The sequence below is a fragment of the Babylonia areolata genome, chromosome 10 (genome assembly GCF_041734735.1).
Source record: "Babylonia areolata isolate BAREFJ2019XMU chromosome 10, ASM4173473v1, whole genome shotgun sequence".
Classification (NCBI taxonomy): domain Eukaryota; kingdom Metazoa; phylum Mollusca; class Gastropoda; order Neogastropoda; family Buccinidae; genus Babylonia; species Babylonia areolata.
The window spans coordinates 15,603,205-15,624,312 of NC_134885.1; the positions used below are offsets into that span (position 1 = coordinate 15,603,205).

General features: G+C 41.8%; 1 protein-coding gene across 1 annotated transcript in view; it reads left to right on the top strand.

The window, feature by feature from the left end:
* LOC143286667 (RUN domain-containing protein 1-like) overlaps positions 1-21,108 on the top strand; it is a 134,254-nt gene that overhangs the window by 49,120 nt on the left and 64,026 nt on the right. The window contains exons 4-7 of the mRNA XM_076594303.1: positions 5,189-5,281; positions 12,336-12,443; positions 20,116-20,241; positions 20,623-20,738. Of these exons, the coding sequence (XP_076450418.1) occupies positions 5,189-5,281; positions 12,336-12,443; positions 20,116-20,241; positions 20,623-20,738 (443 nt within the window). The remainder of the gene's footprint in view (positions 1-5,188; positions 5,282-12,335; positions 12,444-20,115; positions 20,242-20,622; positions 20,739-21,108) is intronic.

Here is a 21,108-nt window from a genome sequence, read left to right on the forward strand (position 1 = left end):
GCAAGTTTTCTTGCTGTGGGTGACTTCAACAGCCACTCCCAGAGCTGGGGTTACGACCATATGGACCGCCGAGGTGAAGAAGTGGAAGACTGGCAAGACGACCATCATCTCGTTCTCATCAACTCCCCAAGCGACACCCCAACCTTCTACTCCAGACGATGGCGCTCCACCACTACCCCTGACCTTGCCTTTTGCACTGACGACCTCCACGGAGACGTTAGCAGAGAAGTAGGGGATCAGCTGGGAGGCAGCGATCACAGGCCAGTGTTCATCACTATCAACAGGAACACCACCAACACTCCTGTGCCCCCACGCTGGAATTACAAGAAGGCCAAATGGGGTCTCTTCAGACACCGCACCAATGCTCTTACCAGGGACATCCATGTCAACGGCAGAGACATCAATAACGTTGTCAGAGAGCTGAACGGCTGCATCCTTCAAGCAGCCCAAGAATGTATTCCACGTGGAGCTCGCAAAGACTACAAACCCTACTGGTCAAACCAGCTTCAAGAACTTCAGGACGAGATGACAGAAGCCAGACAGGAAGCAGAAAGAAATCCATCAGATGAGAACCACCTGCGACTTCAGCAGACGAAAGCCAAATTCCTCAAGGCAAAAGTACAAGCGAGACGCCAGAGCTGGAGAGAGAAGACAGCGGCGCTGAACCTTGAGAAAGATGGAAGGAAGCTGTGGAAAGTTGTAGGTCAACTCAATGATGAAGGCAGCAGAGCTCAGACAACTGTGCTGGAGGAGAACGGAGAGTTACTGACAGGACGACGCGCAGCCAACCGCTTTGCTGACAATTACGCAGAGGAGAGCAATGTACCTGTCAGCCCTCTCCAAACAAGAGAAGCAAGAAGGGAACAGAGAGAACGGACCCACAACACCAATGTGAAACTCATGAAGCAGCCCCTCACTCTTTACGAGCTTCAGACAGCTCTGAGGAAACTAAAAACCAGGAAATCCCCAGGGCCAGATGGGATCACTAACGAGATGTTGAAGCACCTCGGCAACACCGCCGTCCTGAAACTTCTGGAGGTTTACAACCACAGCTGGGAAACTGGGACCTTGGCTCAAGTCTGGCGAGAAGCCATCATGATTCCTATCCTTAAGAAGGGAAAGGACAAGAAGAAGGCGGCCAGCTACAGACCAATCAGCTTGACCAGCTGCGTTGTGAAGACCCTAGAAAGGATAGTGAATCAGCGCCTGCTTTGGTATCTCGAGACTGAAAACATCCTGGTTTCTGAACAGGCAGGCTTTCGTCAGTTTCACAGCACAGAGGACCAAGCTACCTACCTCGCACAAGAAATAGAAGATGCGTTCCAGGAGCAGAAGGTAGTTCTTGCTGCCTGGATTGATCTGCAAAAGGCCTTTGATAAAGTCTGGACTGACGGCCTCCTCGTGAAGCTGCAGAGATGTGGGGTCGCAGGGAACATGCTGCGCTGGATCAGATCCTATCTCCACAACCGCAGGGCAAGGGTCACAATTGATGGACACAAAGGCAAGAAAGTACTGCTGCGACACGGAATTCCACAGGGAGGAGTCCTCTCCCCTTCCCTCTTCTTGATCTTCATCAATGACCTCATTGAAACACTTCCCAAAGGTATCCATGCTGCACTCTACGCTGATGACCTAGTGATGTGGTGTAAGGAGGAACATGCCACTACCGCCACCTACAGAATGCAGCTAGCAGCAGACCGCTTAGCAGCATGGGCAGAGGAGTGGTGTGTAGCCATCAACAAAGAAAAGTCCTTTACAACACTCTTCACACTGTCACCAAAACAAAAACCAGGAACCATCAAACTGGACGATACACCCCTGAGAAGTGACGAGGAGGCTACCTATCTTGGTGTCACCTTCGACAAGAGACAAACCTGGAAGCCACACATCAAACGTGCTGAAGCAAAAGCCAGACGCAAGTTGGCCATCATGCGAAAGCTAGCCGGAACCAGCTGGGGAGCAAACGAAACGATACTCAAGCGCGTCTACCATGGAACCGTCAGGCCCCACCTTGAGTACGGCTCAACAGCCTGGTCTACGGCAGCGAAGACCCACCAGCAGTCTCTGGATAGGGTCCAAAATCAAGCCCTACGGATCATCACCGGATCCATGCGATCCACACCAATCAAGGCCATGGAGGAGGTTACTGCCACACAACCCCTTGCACAAAGGAGAGACGCCAAAATCATGGTCCAAGCAGAAAAGTTCCAGTGCCTGCCTGATCATCCGATGAAGAAGAGGATGAACGGACTGACAAAGAACCGCCTCAAGCGCAGTAGCTTTATCCATGAAAGCAAGAGACTTGCCAGGGCGCACCGGGATGGTGTGCCTCCATCGACGCTTCCACTGAGTCCCAACGACCTGCCGCAGCCATGGAATGAAGACTCCACAAGTTTTCATATCTCAACATCAGTCCCTCAGGTCGCTCCAGGAGATTCTCAGGATGACATGGCCAAACGCACTCTGACACAAGCCATGATTGCTGAAAGGTACCCTGAAGAATCCTGGATTCACGTGTACACAGATGGCTCTGCAACCAACGCTGTTGCTGATGGAGGAGCAGGAGTGTACATGAAGTCTCCTGAGCACCACACATCCACAGCAAGGATACCCACAAGAAAGTACTGTTCAAACTACGCAGCTGAGGTTCAGGCGCTCATGCAGGCTGCTTCAATGGTTCACGACTCAGAGAGCGAATGCCCACAAGTTGTCTTTCTGACAGATGCGTTGTCTGTCCTGGAAGCCCTTGCAGGAGATAAACTTCCTCGTCTCAAGGAGAAACTACAAGAAGTTGCCCAGCAACGATGAGTAGTCCTGCAATGGGTTCCAGCCCACTGCGGAATTCCAGGCAACGAAATTGCGGACCAGCTCGCCAAACTCGGAGCGAAAGAAAGACAACCAAACAACAGTGTTAGCTTCGCTGAAAAGAAGACCCTTGTGAAGGCAGCACTGCGACCACAAGCCACAAGGGATGCATATCACGAGCTTGAACGCTGGCAGCAGGTAGCAATTATGCGCTTACGCACAGGACACTGCCGCCTCAACACGCACATGTTCAAGAAGCTGAAGCTGGCACCATCACCGACCAGTCCCTGTGGTCTTGAAGACCAAACACCAGAACATGTTCTGCAGACTTGTCCCCTTCACCAGGGACTGAGAGACACCGTGTGGCCTGAAGCGACCCCACTACGCACCAAGCTCTACGGCTGCAGACAAGACCTGGAAGCCACAACGACATTTGTCTCGCAGGCCAGCCTGACTCTGTGACAAGTGCGACCGAAAAGAAGAAGAAGAAGAAGCAGCACGTAATTTCGAAGGCGCAGTACAACTTGACATCCAGTTAGATCTGCATGAATGCATTAGTTGTATAAAAAATGTATCTAGAAATCGATTTCAGAAATTACTTATAGATTCAAATAATCAATATTACCACTGTTGTGTAAACACAAAGAATGCAGCTAATCCCAAACATTTTCTAAATTCGACACCAGCAGCACATTCAAGACAAATTACAAGTCTAATGTATAGAATTCGTTTAAATGCCTTTCGTACAAAATTTTCTAAAAATATAAAATGTATATGCGGAAAGCAAATAACTGTAAACCATCTACTCGTTCATTGTCCGAGCATAAGACAGTTAATTCCAAAAGTTGTAATTGATGACTTTTCTTCCAATATTTCATTAACCACTGAAAAGATTTTGAATGATTATTCATTGCTTAGAATGTTTTCAGAAATTTTAAACTCCAGTCCAGTTGGTATCCTCCTTTGATGTATTACAATTAATGTTGTTATTTATATTTACATTGTTGTAGGTTAATACTTGTTGATATGCATATACATATTCTCCCCCCCCCTTCCCCCCATGGCATCTCATTCAATACACACCACAATCTCTTTTTCTTATAATAATCTACCTTTCCTCTGATACATAACATGAACACTTTTTTACACTAATATTCACATGCACTCCCTTTCCTATATCCACTATTTGACTCCTTTCCATCTAAAAACACTTATAGAGAATAGACGTTAAACTGAAGATAAAACACGCACTTGCAGAAAAATGATTTGCCTATTTTGTGAAAGAGTTTTGTATACTGTCACTAAAAAAGTAAATTCAGAAATTATCTAAAACTTTTTACAGATGGTTCTGTTCTTGATGAAGGAAAAGAAGGAGCAGCTTCAGTAATATGGAACTGAACCATGAAAAATGTATCGCTAAACATTTTTCCATCTCTCTGAACTAGTTGCCATGATTTGAATAAATAAATAGTAAAGAAAACAAGTGAATAAATGAATGAATGGATAAAGAAACCAATAAATAGGCAATCAAACAAATAGATACAGTAATGAATAGAGAAATAAATACATAAATGCACAAACAAATAAAGCCTTAATTCATACTCATAAAGGGGAACAGGAGAAAGGTCAGGTGGGTCTGTTACTGACTGATTAAACAATGACCATTTGTGAAATAACAACAGGAACAAGTGAAATAACATCAGGAACAACAAATAAATGAATAAAGAAACGAATGAATGAATTGTAAATACCAAAATGAAAGGATAAGTAAATGAACAGATAAATGATAGGTAAATAAAGGAAAGAATGAATGAAAAAAAAAGTGAGAAAAACACTAGATCTTTCAAATAATGATAGTCAAATTCTACTTTGTATACATTCAAGATCTCGTGGATCTCAAAATACAAAACAATCTTGGGTCAAGGCCTCTATGTTTTGTTGACGATGCACAGACGAAACAGCACAGATCGCTGCATGGAACAAAACGACGTTTGATGCCTTTGCTGGAGCTAGTATCGGTGCCGTGCTGGTGTTGTTTCGTGTTGATGGATTCAGGATGTAAGTTTTACAGTTTGTGCGATTCGTGTCGTGCCAGTGCTGTTTTAGGTGCCATGTTTATGGAATTCCAGCTTAAATCCCAATTTTCATTTCACAGTTAGATGGTTATGCACAAAAGCTTTCAGTTATTATAAAGTCCTTTGTTGGTCCAAATGCCAAAAGTTTGAAAAAAGTGGTCTTGAAACAAATAAACATGTAAAAGAGACAGACATGTCTGTAATCGATTGTGACGGTGTTACATTAAAAAAATATGTAGAATGATAGTTTCTTTTTAAATGTATTTGAATGATGAAAAGAAAGATGTCGCACTTTTTCTAATGAACAGATACTCCTGAAGGAGCTAGAAGACTTTGCCTTCAAGGGTATTCCTGATGTGAGAGGCTGCCATTCACAGGATGCTCAGATTTTGGAAGAAATGGTGTGTACATTAAGTATTTTTCTTTATGCCACATAACTGACCGTTCTGTGTGCATTTTGGTATGTTGGTATGTATATTTTCATGTTTAGCATGCTCCCATGGATTTATGAATAAAATGAGTTTGTTAGTCTTTTATTTAGCCCTTGATTTGTTGAAATTTGCGTGTACAGAGTAAGTATATATTTAGACCATTTGTCTGCATGTGTGTGTGTCTGTGTGTGTGTGTGTGTGTGTGTGTGTGCTTACCATCTACTCTGGCATTTTTTTGGACAGTAGCAGTTTGACTCCGTGTGAAGATAATAACTCTTCATTAAAGTTTAAACAGTTTTTTTTCTTTTCTTCAAATTAGTTATCGTTCACGGTTACAGCCATTTCTAGGCATGGTTGTCGACAAAACAAATGTGTTGTGAGTAATTATTGTTGGAATATAATATTTATTTGACTTTTGTTTTTGTTTAGGAATGTTTCATAAGATCAAAATATTGATATGTTTGATCGATGTATTTTGTTGTTGTTGTGAAGGAAAGTAATAATAATAATAATAATGGATACTTATATAGCACACTATTTAGAAATCTGCTCTAGGTGCTTTGCAAAAACGCTTTGTTAACATGAAACATTACATCTATGTTACATACACACACCAAAATGTGACCCCCCCACACACACACACACACACAGTAATGGTAGTTTGTGTGTTGTGAAGGCAGGTAATGATAGGATGTATGTTGTGAAGTCAGGTAATGGTAGTTTGTGTGTTGTGAAGGCAGGTAATGATAGGATGTATGTTGTGAAGTCAGGTAATGGTAGTTTGTGTGTTGTGAAGGCAGGTAATGATAGGATGTATGTTGTAAAGGAAAGTAATGGTAGGTTATGTGTTTTTAAGGTAGGTAATGGTAGGATGTTTGTTGTGAATGAAGGTAATGACAGGTTGTGTGTTGTGAAGGTAGGTGATGATAGGATGTATGTTGTGAAGTCAGGTAATGGTAGTTTGTGTGTTTATAACTAAATAAGGAAGGTAATGGTAGGATGTATGTTGTGAATGAAGGTAATAATAGTTTATGTGTGTTAAGGCAGGTAATGAATGGTTGTATATTGTAAAGGAAGGTAATGATAGCTTGTATGTTGTGAAGGAATGTAATGACAAGTTATGTGTTGTGAAAGAAGGTACTGACAGGCTCACGGGTGTTCAGTGCTGGCACTTTAGTTGGCCCTGCGAAAGTTCGTGAACCCAGGAAGTAGGGCATGGATATAAATAAACGCGGCTGACAAACAGGCCACGTCAGCGGCACTCGCTGTACGCTTGTTCGGCGGTAAATCTGCTTTGTTTCTTTCGCGCATCATCTCCTCTGATGGATCGGAAATAACGACTAAAGAAGTGGTTTTCTAAAAAGAACACAAAATAAGCTTTCCATTGACTCCAAACACAATATGTTTTCTTACATAGCGGTTGTTGCGGCTACGACTGAAACATAAATGAAGAAAGAGAAGTGAAGGATAAGCAGAAACATGATCGCAAAAATCGTTAAGTTTAAATCCCTCTCTAAGAAAACAGGCATTTAGCACAGTAACATCGTAAATACACACAGAACATATAGCATGCCTGCATGCAGATCAGCTTACCTTTTGAGTTGTGCGATTTTTCTTGGCAGCACAACAAACGTTTAAATGAACAAACTGTAGCATGGTGAGTGCGAGCAGCAGGGGGATGGAGTGTCTGTCGGCTTATGGCACTGCCGTGCCCTTCATTCCACGAGAAAGACGAAGATTTTTAAGGTTAAAAAAAAAAAAAAAAAAAATGAAACGATGATGTTGATAAAATAATGAAATTGTGTAAATCAAATCAAACTGCACTCCAATAATACAACCAGGAATAGCAATAATTCAACTTTCTGTAATCGCTGCAGGAAATGTGTGGATGCTATGAAAAGGTGGGAAAAGTGGGGCGGGGGCCGCGGGGCCGAGTGAAACAAAGAAGGCAGTGTCCCAGTTTGGCGCGCAGGGCCAGAAATACCGCGGCAAATGTGCCGGTCAGTACAGAGTGCGGTGGGAAAGTCTGGCATTAAAAAATTTTTGACCTAAGACGCTAGACGCTGCTCGGCCAACTAAAGAGCCGGATTTTGTGCTCGGCTGAGCAGCCGTGGGCTGTGTGTTGTGAAGGAAGGTACTGACAGGTTGTGTGTTGTGAAGGAAGGTACTGACAGGTTGTGTTTACTGACAGGTTGTATGTTGTGAAGGAAGGTACTGACAGGTTGTGTGTTGTGAAGGAAGGTCATGATAAGTTGTGTGTTGTGAAGGAAGGTCATGATAAGTTGTGTGTTGTGAAGGAAGAGTGTGTTGTGGAGGAAGGCCATGATAAGTTGTGTGTTGCGAAGGAAGAGTGTGTTGTGAAGGAAGGTAATGATAAGCTGTGAAGGAAGAGTGTGTTGTGAAGAAAAGCCATGATGTATGTTGTGAAGTCAGGTAACGGTAGTTTGTGTGTTGTGAAGGCAGGTAATGATAGGATGTATGCTGTAAAGGAAAGTAATGGTAGGTTATGTGTTTTTAAGGTAGGTAATGGTAGGATGTTTGTTGTGAATGAAGGTAATGACAGGTTGTGTGTTGTGAAGGCAGGTGATGATAGGATGTATGTTGTGAAGGAAAGTAATAGTAGTTTGTGTGTTTATAACTAAATAAGGAAGGTAATGGTAGGACGTATGTTGTGAATGAAAGTAATAATAGTTTATATGTGTTAAGGCAGCTAATGAATGGTTGTATATTGTGAAGGAAGGTAAGGATAGCTTGTATATTGTGAAGGAAGGTAATGACAAGTTGTGTGTTGTGAAAGAAGGTACTGACAGGTTGTGTGTTGTGAAGGAAGGTACTAACAGGTTGTGTGTTGTGAAAGAAGGTACTAACAGGTTGTGTGTACTGACAGGTTGTGTGTTGTGAAGGAAGGTACTGACAGGTTGTGTGTTGTGAAGGAAGGTACTGACCGGTTGTGTGTTATGAAGGAAGGTCATGATAAGTTGTGTGTTGTGAAGGAAGGTACTGACAGGTTGTGTGTTGTGAAGGAAGGTCATGATAAGTTGTGTGTTGTGAAGGAAGAGTGTGTTGTGAAGGAAGGTAATGATAAGTTGTGAAGGAAGAGTGTGTTGTGAAGGAAGGCCATGATGTATGTTGTGAAGTCAGGTAATGGTAGTTTGTGTGTTGTGAAGGCAGGTAATGATAGGATGTATGTTGTAAAGGAAAGTAATGGTAGGTTATGTGTTTTTAAGGTAGGTAATGGTAGGATGTTTGTTGTGAATGAAGGTAATGACAGGTTGTGTGTTGTGAAGGCAGGTGATGATAGGATGTATGTTGTGAAGGAAAGTAATGGTAGTTTGTGTGTTTATAACTAAATAAGGATGGTAATGGTAGGACGTATGTTGTGAATGAAAGTAATAATAGTTTATGTGTGTTAAGGCAGCTAATGAATGGTTGTATATTGTGAAGGAAGTTAAGGATAGCTTGTATATTGTGAAGGAAGGTAATGACAAGTTGTGTGTTGTGAAAGAAGGTACTGACAGGTTGGTGTACTGACAGGTTGTGTGTTGTGAAGGAAGGTACTGACAGGTTGTGTGTTGTGAAGGAAGGTCATGATAAGTTGTGTGTTGTGAAGGAAGGTAATGATAAGTTGTGTGTTGTGAAGGAAGGTCATGATAAGTTGTGTGTTGTGAAGGAAGAGTTTGTTGTGGAGGAAGGCCATGATAAGTTGTGTGTTGTGAAGGAAGAGTGTGTTGTGAAGGAAGGTAATGATAAGTTGTGAAGGAAGAGTGTTGTGAAGGAAGGTCATGATAATTTCGCGGAACCACCGACATGGTGTTTGCTGCAAGGCAGCTGCAAGAGAAATGTCAGGAGCAAAATGCTGATCTGTTCTCCACCTATGTCGACCTCACTAAGGCCTTCGACACCGTGAGTAGAGAGGGACTGTGGAAAATCATGGCCAAGTACGGATGCCCTCGGAAATTTATTTCCTTGGTCAGCCAATTCCATGAAGGCATGCATGCTCGAGTCCAGGACAATGGCGAAACATCTGCTCCTTTTCCTGTCACAAATGGTGTCAAGCAAGGCTGTGTCCTGGTGCCAACACTGTTCAGCCTCATGTTCTCTGCAATGCTTACTGATGCCTTCAGAGATGGCGATGTTGGAATTGGCCTAAAGTACCGAACAGATGGCAAGCTGTTTAACCTCAGAAGGCTTCAAGCAAAAACGAAGGTCATGACAGACATCATCATAGACTTTTTGTTTGCTGATGATTGTGCCCTCAGCGCTGGATCTGAAGCTGACATGTAACTCAGTGTTGACAAGTTTGCCACTGGCAGCAGGAACTTCGGCCTTACCATCAGCACGAGGAGAACTGAAGTTCTCCATTAGCCAGCCCCAGGGAAACCCCACGTTGAGCCCAACATCACAGTCAGCGGTCAGAGACTCAGTGCGGTGGAGCGGTTCACATACCTTGGCAGCACACTGTCACGAAATGCGAACATCGACAATGAAGTGAACTCCAGGATTGCAAGAGCAAGCGCAACCTTTGGCAGACTCTATGCAAATGTCTAGAGCAGAAGAGGCATTGGTCTTGAGACCAAGCTAAAGGTCTACAGAGTAGTAGTTCTCCCCACACTACTGTACGCCTGCGAAACTTGGACAGTGTACCAACAACACACCAAGAAGCTGAACCACTTCCACACAACATGCCTCAGGAAGCTACTGAACATCAAGTGGCAAGACAGGACCCCAGACACGGAGGTGCTTGCAAAAGCCACCCTTTCCAGCATCTTCACCATCCTGATGCAGTCCCAGCTTCGCTGGGCTGGACACGTGGCGCGCATGCCAGACCATCGGCTGCCCAAAAGGCTCTTCTATGGTGAGCTGCAACAAGGGAAGAGATCACACGGAGGTTAGAAGAAGCGCTTCAGAGATACTCTGAAAGTCTCTCTGAAAGCGTTTGATATCAACCCCGACTCCTTGGAGGAATCTACAGTGGACTGTGACAAATGGCGCGCTGCTGTGCACAGAGGCGCCAAGTTGTGTGAGGCCAACAGGACTGCTGCAGCTGTTCAGAAGAGGCAGGCCAGAAAGTCACGGGCAAACAAGCTCCCTGACAATATATGCCTGTCTTTGTCTGCCCCAACTGTCAGCGAACATTTCGTGCGCAGATTGGACTATTCAGCCATCTTCGCATTCACAGATAGATTCATGAGCATCCCCCCACCCCACCACCACCCTCCCCCCATCCGGATGACAACGATGGTCATCATCGATCTTGATGGACACACACCACCACCACTGACAGGTTGTGTGTTGTGAAGGAAGGTCATGATAAGTTGTGTGTTGTGAAGGAAGGTCATGATAAGTTGTGTGTTGTGAAGGAAGAGTGTGTTGTGGAGGAAGGCCATGATAAGTTGTGTGTTGTGAAGGAAGGTAATGATAAGTTGTGAAGGAAGAGTGTTGTGAAGGAAGGTCATGATAAGTTGTGTGTTGTGAAGGAAGAGTGTTGTGAAGGAAGGCCATGATAAGTTGTGTGTTGTGAAGGAAGAGTGTGTTGTGGAGGAAGGCCATGATAAGTTGTGTGTTGTGAAGGAAGAGTGTGTTGTGAAGGAAGGTAATGATAAGTTGTGAAGGAAGAGTGTGTTGTGAAGGAAGGCCATGATGTATGTTGTGAAGTCAGGTAATGGTAGTTTGTGTGTTGTGAAGGCAGGTAATGATAGGATGTATGTTGTAAAAGGAAAGTAATGGTAGGTTATGTGTTTTTAAGGTAGGTAATGGTAGGATATTTGTTGTGAATGAAGGTAATGACAGGTTGTGTGTTGTGAAGGCAGGTGATGATAGGATGTATGTTGTGAAGGAAAGTAATGGTAGTTTGTGTGTTTATAACTAAATAAGGAAGGTAATGGTAGGATGTATGTTGTGAATGAAGGTAATAATAGTTTATGTGTGTTAAGGCAGGTAATGAATGGTTGTATATTGTGAAGGAAGGTAATGACAAGTTATGTGTTGTGAAAGAAGGTAATGACAGGTTATCTGTTGTGAAAGAAGGTACTGACAGGTTGTGTGTTGTGAAGGAAGGTACTGACAGGTTGTGTGTTGTGAAAGAAGGTACTGACAGGTTGTGTGTACTGACAGGTTGTGTGTTGTGAGAGGAAGGTACTGACAGGTTGTGTGTTGTGAAGGAAGGTCATGATAAGTTGTGTGTTTTGAAGGAAGGTCATGATAAGTTGTGTGTTGTGAAGGAAGAGTGTGTTGTGGAGGAAGGCCATGATAAGTTGTGTGTTGTGAAGGAAGAGTGTGTTGTGGAGGAAGGTAATGATAAGTTGTGAAGGAAGTGTTGTGAAGGAAGGTCATGATAAGTTGTGTGTTGTGAAGGAAGAGTGTGTTGTGAAGGAAGGCCATGATAAGTTGTGTGTTGTGAAGGAAATGTGTGTTGTGGAGGAAGGCCATGATAAGTTGTGTGTTGTGAAGGAAGGTAATAAGTTGTGAAGGAAGAGTGTGTTGTGATGGAAGGTCATGATAAGTTGTGTGTTGTGAAGGAAGAGTGTGTTGTGAAGGAAGGTAATGATAAGTTGTGTGTTGTGAAGGAAGAGTGTGTTGTGAAGGAAGGCCATGATAAGTTGTGTGTCGTGAAGGAAGAGTGTGTTGTGAAGGAAGGCCATGATAAGTTGTGTGTTTTGAAGGAAGAGTGTGTTGTGAAGGAAGGCCATGATAAGTTACGTGTTGTGAAGGAAGGTAATGAGAAGTTGTGTGTTGTGAAGGAAGTGTGTTGTGAAGGGAGGTAATAACAGGTTGTGTGTTGTGAAGGCAGTTAATGACAAGTTGTGTGTTGTGAAGGAAGGCAATAACAGGTTGTGTGTTGTGAAGGCAGTTAATGACAAGTTGTGTGTTGTGAAGGGAGGTATTGACAGGTTGTGTTTTATGAAGGAAGGTAATGTCACATTGTATATTGCAAAGGGAGATATTGACGGATTCTGTGTTGTGAAGGAAGATAATGATAGGTTCTGTACTGTGAAGGAAGGTAATGATAGATTGTATGTTTCAGAGTGACAGGGAACATGAAGAGAAGATAAGTGAGCAGAGGGAGAAACAACTCAAGCTGATCACCCAGCTGAAGTCTCAACTTGAAGATCTGGAGACATATGCTTATGAAGTAAGCTCTTCAAATTACAGTGGTTTACCATTTTTCAAATCTGATGATGAAGTCCAGCTGTTCTCTGGCACTGTTGACACTGGCCTGTGCCAGACCTTTACGCTACTTAGTCCTGTCTTTCTCTTCCCACCCATCTCTCCAGCCCGTGCTATCACTTACTGTGAGGAGGTTAATCTTGTTATAGAAATGTGATATAGATTGTGGAGTATAGTGATTTAAGGGTATTGAAAGCTGAAAGTGAATTGTGAAAGCTGGACGGAGCTGGTGCCATTTTTACCCATTCTGTGAGTGTTGTTAAAAGGATGTATTACAGGTATGTGTGACATATTTGGCAGGTTTCACCAAGCCATTCAGTCTCTGATGTGTGTGTGTGTGTTTGTGTGTGTGTGTGTGCGTGTCTGCATGTGTACTCACAAGGAGGGAGAAAGATTGTGATAAGGAAAGTGGGTTAGAGAGAGAGAGGGAGTAGTGCAGATAAAAATCATTGGTGAAGCTGAAAGATGGTGGCTGCACTCTTCTGTTGCTAAGAGCATGCTTCTGAACACGCACACAGTACTCCTTTTCAGTGCAGTGTGCTGTTCTGGTAAGCTGAGACAAAGATCTGGTCTGTCTCTGGTACTGGTCCGAAAGTGGGGTTGCTAAGTTTAATTCAGCTTCCACCCCCTTGAACTTTAGGATATCAGACTAAACATGTTAGGATAAACTGCCATGAAGTTTATTATGGTTTATCAGTATTCATCAGTAACAGGCTTTATAAACCAGATGGTTGATTTTTGTTGTGTGAGTCTTGCTGTTTTCCATGGTCTTAATTTAAAAAAAAAAAAAAAAAAAAATTATTGACTCACTTGTGTAAACAAAGTGAGTCTATGTTTTAACCCGGTGTTCAGTTGTGTGTGTGTGTGTGTGTGTGTGTGTGTCCGTGGTAACATTGCCTTTTTCTCTGCAACTACTTTGTCAGTTGACACCAAATTAGGCATAAAAATAGGAAAAATTCAGTTCTTTCCAGTCATCTTGTTTAAAACAATATTGCACCTCTGGGATGGGCACAAAAAAATAAAAAAAAGAAGCCAAATTATATGCAAACTGCATTTACTGTTATATTTATATTTTTTTATTCTGTAAACTTGGCACTTTGATCTGATATTCTGACACAACAACAAGAGCAGTCATTATTATAATTTTTTGTTCAAACGGGAACTTCTTTTGCTAAGCATGGAAGTTTTATTTTGTAAACGTTTTGGTGCAGATAGTAAAAAAGGGAAATTAATCTGTAATTAATGCTAGGGGACTTAATTTGCTTTAAACTGATCTTTTTCATCTTAAACATTACATTTTGAAATTATACTCAATACATAAAAAGCTTGTGTGTTTTACTCTCAGTGTACAGGGCTTTCACTATGTTCATTCGCCCAAGTGGTCTTTATCGGAAAATACTAAAATCAATACGATGAGTGGACTCTACAGATCTATTGGCTGAGCCCTGAAGGTCATGGGCAAAAATCAATTGCGTACACATATTTATACACATTCAAAGTGCGTGCTCATATTCTTCGCGAACGCGAACGACGCCATTTCGTTTCAAGTTGTTGACCTGCCCGTTCAATCCTATATTCAATGGACAATACACGATAACATATGATGGAAAGTTGGAGAAGGAGACCGTTAAATATTTATTCAGAGAAAGATTTGTGAATGCCTCATCACTTACTGGATTATGCCCCAAACTGCCATAAAAATATCCACAGAATCAGTCGGAATTCACAGTTAAAAGTAACAAACCATGTGAGTTAATACCCTTGAATTGATCGGAAACGTAAAAATTTCCAGTCTTGACTTTTCTCAAAATGAAGTCCTTTTCACTTCATAAGACGTTTAGAAGTACTTGTACTTGGCTCTACGTGTTATTAGTTTAACAGAATACTCAATTTTCATATCAACTTTAAAACTATAAAACTAGAATGAACATAAAAGAGAAATTGAATCGACCGTTTCAACCGGGTGTAACTAACTGAAATTTGTACATCGATCTACATCCAGAGAAAACAGCTAAATGTTGCAGTGTGATTGTGGCAATAGCCACGTTTTCTTTACTGCGGACTTAAAAAAGAATTTTTAATTGCCCTTAAAGATTTTTTGAATGCCTAAGATACACCAGAATAATATGATTTAAACAGCATTCTCACCGTGAATACTGCAATCGATTTATCACCCTTTAAAAAAGCATGTTTAAATATTATATTTTTGAACGTCAGTTAAGGCCAGACACGGTAGCACAAAAACGTATGAAATAAACTTGAAGTTTATGGCTTTCTGTGACATGGTATGCAAAGATATTGGACTAAACATGTCTAAAAAGGTCATTTTGTGCAATTTATCATGACGGTTTCCATGGAAATGAATCCAAAATGGCCGACAAACAAAAAAAATTAAAAGCTTATAACTTCGATACCTTTATAGATATGTTATTTCTGTTTTTTTTATTTGATTTATTTGTATTTGTTCTTTATTATAGTGCAGTGGTATTTTGGAATTTGAATAAATACATTTATTAGGTGGCGGCAGTGAAAATTAAAATATTCATTACAATGACTGAAATATGATTTTTGACAAACAACATGACAATATAAGAAAGAAAAAAAAAGAGTAAGTGAATATCTTGATTGGTTCTGAAGATATTCCATTTTAAAGATGTGACGATGCGTACATGCTGTTAGTACTTAATATTTTCACATTTTCACAGTCATACTGTACTGTCCATAAGGGTACTGTAATGAAAACTCATATACTTCTAAAAACCATATGATAATGGCATATTGCACAAGAAAAAAAATAACACTTCAGCAGCAAAGAAATTGGAAAATATGCCTGTCAAAGTAGGGGGAAATAGAAAATCAAGACATGTCAATCTGCACAGAATAGCAACTTTGAAGGTCTACAGCACTGAAAAGAATAGACAGTTGCCTTTCATAATAAAATACCTTGCAGAATACATCACGAAAAGTGCACTGAATTTTTTTCAGGCAGGATAATTAACTGAATTTTAAGTATCAGAGTCTAAAACTTTGAAAAATCCTCAATTTCACCAGCGGAAAAAAGACTGTTTATTGGGGTAGCATGCTGCAAAGATGAATATTTTAGTAACTGTCACAAGTAGGACCAGGAAATTTTGTGTGCGTATTAAGTGAAATGTCAGCTTTCAAAATAAATTAAAATCAACCTTAAAACTTCCATCTAAAGTTGGCAGAAAAGGAATGATACCCAATTTTCTCATAAATAAGGGTGCACGTTGTGGCTGAGACTTCTTCAAAATTTTTGGTTTTGAAAAAATATTGAAGTTACAGCCACAATAAGTTACCAGTTGTCTTGGCTGATCAGCTTCTGCAAAATTACTGCAAATTTTTAAACAAATGCAACTTGAGAGCATTATACAGAATGGGTAGGTTGATGGGGCATTCCACGACAAAGGTTCCCAGGACGGAGCAAATATTACTTAAGTTGCTAGCAAAAATGACAGATATATGAATTTGTTTTCTTTCAGCTCTCTAGCTTTTTCTTCCATCCATGAAATCAGTCATGCATTTCATTGTAGAACCACAATAAATAAGAAATAAAAGGTGGATGACGCATCTTTATTTCTTCACAAAATGGCATTCGATTCACAAAAGAGAAAATGGACACCAAAAAATCTCCTTTTTGGCACTCACAGGTTTCCTGGCATCAGCAATAACATGCTGCTCGCTACCTAGCTGTTCATACTGGCCTTTTTGGATCATTGAATAGGTCTTGCATGCCCTGCCATGAGCAGCCCTTTCTGCAACATGTTAGATACACAGATCAGCTCATAAGAAAGAACAAATGTTATATTCAATTTAAAACATACAACCAAAAACAGAGCTCTCAGTTTAATATATGTTTAGGATTTTGTCAATTTCGGTGTGTTTTGAGTGGGAGGAAAACACTGTGATAACAGAATTATAAAATGGCATACTAACAGGTAAGTATTCATTCAACAGCAACACAAAATTAACTGCACTGAACTATTTGGCTGCATTTACCTTTCTCAAATTGCAGCAACAACTTATGCTTTGACAACTGAGGCTGAAGTTTTGGGGGTCTGTCCTTTCCAGCTGCTGACAAGAGCTTTGCCATCTACATGTACTGTTCAGCTTATGTGTCTTTGTTGCATGCGATTATGTACTCAAATATTTCCACTTCAGGGTACTACATTTCATGATTGAGATGAATGTATTACTTAATGTCCTAGGTATATATGATTACTAAATATTGAATATTTTATTGTTAATATGCACATCATACTTAGTATCTTATTCTTCAATATATATTTTGTGTACTCACCTTTATTTGTGTGTGTATGTGAGAATGCATATCTTAGATATATATATATATATCAAAGTGAATATTTCATTCACAATATGTGCATGGTATTTTACATTTTATCATTTCATGAATTATCCCTTTGTTTCCTGTTTCATGCAGTCGAGATGCACAGCACATCATGGGTTACATGAACACACACACACACACACACACACACACACACACATTATACTCTTAATTGCTGGATCCCAGATAGTGTTATAATAGTTTGACTGAACCTGATGTGCAGCTTAGGCTATGGGTATTATTGTACTGATTTTCTTTTTACTAATTTTAGTTTGTTAAAAATTGGTGTTAATTTTTTTAAGAAACAGGATGTTGACTGCACTGTTCAAATTAATCATATATCTTCACATTACACTTTTTTTCATACTCACACATACATACACATATCACCAAGCACACTTGTGCAAATGCAAACTTGCTCTCTCTCTCACTCACTCACACACACACACACACACACCTTTAAACACACCTACTCCACTGACAGGAAAGAAATGGGGAAGGGGATGACTGGAGGGAGGAGGTGGTGGGTTATGTCACTGTCAGCAGTCAAGGATTCTAAGCCTGAGCAAGTGGTCAGTGATTTGGCTCAGTGCCAAGTTTGCCACAACCTTTGACAACCCCCTCCCCTCTCCTTACCATTGGTGGGAGATTCTCAGGAGACAAGTGAGGGGAATGATTATACAACTCTCAGCAAATTATTAAAGTGAAGTTTGCAGAGGGGAGGTGGGGGGAGGGGTAGCAGGGGGTTAGTATGAAATGGTGTTCTTGTTCTTTTTGGAATGTGAGAGCATAGTATCTGTCTGTATATATTAGTATAAAATTTCACAGCTATCGAAGCAGAATGCAACTAGAATATCAGACTTTTGTGTGATGTTGAATGAAATGCTCATTTTATGAAAAAGAAACCACATTACAATTTTTTACTCACTTATTTAACACTCACCGAGTCTGTAGCAGACGACGTTAATGCTGTCCCGAGCACTTCCGGTTTAGACCCAGGTAATATTTTGCTTACTAAAGCAAAAATCAATCAAATATTAGTAATTGGAATTCTTGGGCTCCGTTTTAACATGTCCATTTTTCATTCTGTATCAATAGTTTTTGGTGTTTTACTCAGAAAAAAATAAATCGTGTTCCGACGGTGTCCACGTTACGAAAACCACTGATGAAATAGGATCCAAGCTGCTCAGTTACTGACATCGATCAAAATCCTGATTCAAAGAATTTCAGCTCAATATTGTGCATGAAAGTGCTAAAGACATTCGTTTTCAAAAATAATATAAAACTTTACCTGCCCCCCCCCATGAAACTAAATTTTCTGGCGGAAACACAATGCCCATTTTTGTGTTAGATGAACAGTGCCGCTACTCCTGATGTCCACTGTTGATTGGGCCGACCGCAACTGACGAAGAGGTGTACCTGCTTTTGAATCGCTTGAGCAATTGCTCATGGATCAAAAATCTTAGTTTCGGATACATTGAATCAGGCCAGAAAATGCCTCTTTACCGCTCATTACACGTATCACGTAGGTCAGATTTCTTTTTCGACACTGTGCGAGGCGTTGAAAGATAGCCGAAAATTCCCGTAAACTTTGGCTTCAGATTCGAACTACCCTATTCGCCCAACGGCTTGGAAAAAAAACACACAAAGTTCTCCTTGAACTTTTCGCATTTCACGGCTCCCAGATTTTTTAAATCAGTAACCAATGAATGGAAAACAACGGATGCGATTTTTTCACTATGGGTTGAAAAAAACCTAACTGTGTCGCGCTCAGAAAGACGCCGGCCGCCATTGAACAAGGATCGCCATTTCGCGTTTCAATACACTCTTTTTCTTCCATTCGCGAACTCGTTCACGCATTGCATAAAGCAAAACACAATAAAAATTAAAATATGGATGATAAAAATAATTATTTCAGTCGGATAGTTTTTCACAAAATGAAAATTTAAATTTGAGAAAAGGCACTTCAAAATTAGTCAATTTATTAGGTGTTCATAGGTTTCCTGGCAGCGGCCATGGGGGCTGCCGCTACTACATTTATTATTATTTTTTTTGTTGAAATGTGTCTAAATTCCTTGACATAATTTTTTTTTCAAATGACTGTTATTCATTCTTTTACTAGTACTATACAAACCCACTGCACTATAATAAAGATAAATACACAAAGAAAGAAAGTACCAAGTTTGAACATGCTATCTTTTAAAGTTTTTGAGCATTAGCATTTTGAAAAATCGTTTTACGAGGACCAAAACACAAAACTGAGAAAACACGGAAAAGAAGGAGATGTGCTTTGGTACTCACAAGAAATCACACATGTTGATGCTGTTTGAAGCTTTATTTAAGTGAATATAGTACCCAGGTGAAACGGACTATAAGATTAGATGTTGAAGAAGCAAATTATGCGAAAAAAAACGAAAATCACAAAAAAAATCATGATTTTGGTCAAAACATTTCACTAGCGTGTCTGGCCTTAAGGAGCCACGATAGTGTAATGGGTAAGACAGTTTCTACTCACCCGAACACACGGAGTTCGAAATCTGCTGTTAGGACTTTTTTTTTTTCCTTTTAACCTGAAGTTTATAATAATACAGAACAATTTTAACGATTAGGCTTTTTGTTCCTCCCGAAACCTGGAGGGGGTCAGGCTGGTGTTCTCCTGACCCACTCCCGGGAGGGTCACTACCTTGTTGTGTCGGGAGGAGCATAGTGGCCAGTGATCGCGCGAGCTATGTCGGCCGGGGGCATCAGTGCTTCTTGGGGTTTGGTGCTCTGATCCAGGTCTTAATTGACAGCCTACTAGCCATCGTAGCTGTCAGGGCTGAATAAGTGGTGGTTTTGTACTGATGCCCCTGATAGGGCTTCCATGCCGAACAGGTCGTGAGTGAGGCCCAAACTAAACGTGACCCACTGTCCCCTTTCGCTGTTCTCTATTCTTCTTTTTTACTGCCTCTTTCCTGTCCTCAGCTCCCCAATCAAGCCTTCTTTTCCACATTCTTTTTTTCTCTGCGGCCTTCTTTAGGCCCGCTGTGTTTGCCGTGCGGCGCGACTGTGTATGGAGGGGAATGAGGATCATGGGGATTGTGAGGAGAGCAACATGCTCTCACACATTTCCCTTTTGGCTCGGACCCTCTCCTAAAGACAGGCGGTACATTGGACCGTGTGTGTCAATCGCGCTACCCTTCGTTGGGGCTGCGGGTCAAGACCTGGGCAGTTTACGTGGGCAGACGAAGGTAACCCCCTTAGTGCTCGGTTCTCCTGTCCACGGGAGCTGGGCCTGATCGGGGGGGTACACGTTGGAGCTGGGACTGTTGGTAGTATATCCCTCCCGAAACTGGAAGGGTTCTCAGCTGGTGTTCCCTTGACCCTGGCCCCTAAGGTGGACCCATGGTGGCTGGTGGGTAAGGGCGGGATGAATTCACATATTTTTTTTTCAACATGACTTCCAAATAAAACTCACCCCCAAACTCTGGCAAAAGACGAAGGACAGGGAACGCGATGACCTCAGACTCCGATTCGGAGGACCGTTGAGAGCTCTAGAATTTGGCCATCGTGGCTGGGTGCATGGAGGGCGATGATGACGACAAGCCGTTGTAGGGCTCTTCAGCCCCTTCACTATCAGAAGGGCTTTCAGTGTCTGGCAGGATCGCTGAAGTCCCTCAAGAGGCTGAGGAGCGCGAGCATTTTTAGTTCAGATGGAGTCCAAAAGGCAGACACAGCCTCCTTCTGAAGGCGACCACTTTCGTGGATAGGGCGGTAAAGGTTTCCCCTCCCAAAGGTCTCAATCTGCATCAAAGGGGGATCATCAGATGGCCCGGAGTTGAAGGATGTGTCTGAGGCCGAGGATCAGAGCGAGCTGTCTTCAGGGCGTGACCGGACGTGTAACAGGGTTACGTGAGGAAGGGGGTCGGGACAGAGTCCCGACCAACACTTTCTTCCTCACCTTCTGCTGGCCCGGATGTCCCCAAGGAACATTCCAGGTCGGAATACTCATGGTCAGCGTAAGCTTGTATGTGCCGTCCCCCCTGAGATGCTTTAAATGTCAGAAATTCGGACACGTCAGGGACCGAATGTAAGGAAGAAGAGGCGTGTGGCACCTGCTCGAAGGCGGCGCACCAGGGCGATTGCGTCAGTGCAGCCCGTTGTGTGAACTGCGGAGGTGGCCACCCGTCCTCATCGAAAGACTGCCCCGTCTGGAAAAAAGAGAAACAAATCCAGAAAGTCAAGATAGAAAAGAAAATTTCCTTCTTTGAGGCAAGGAAAC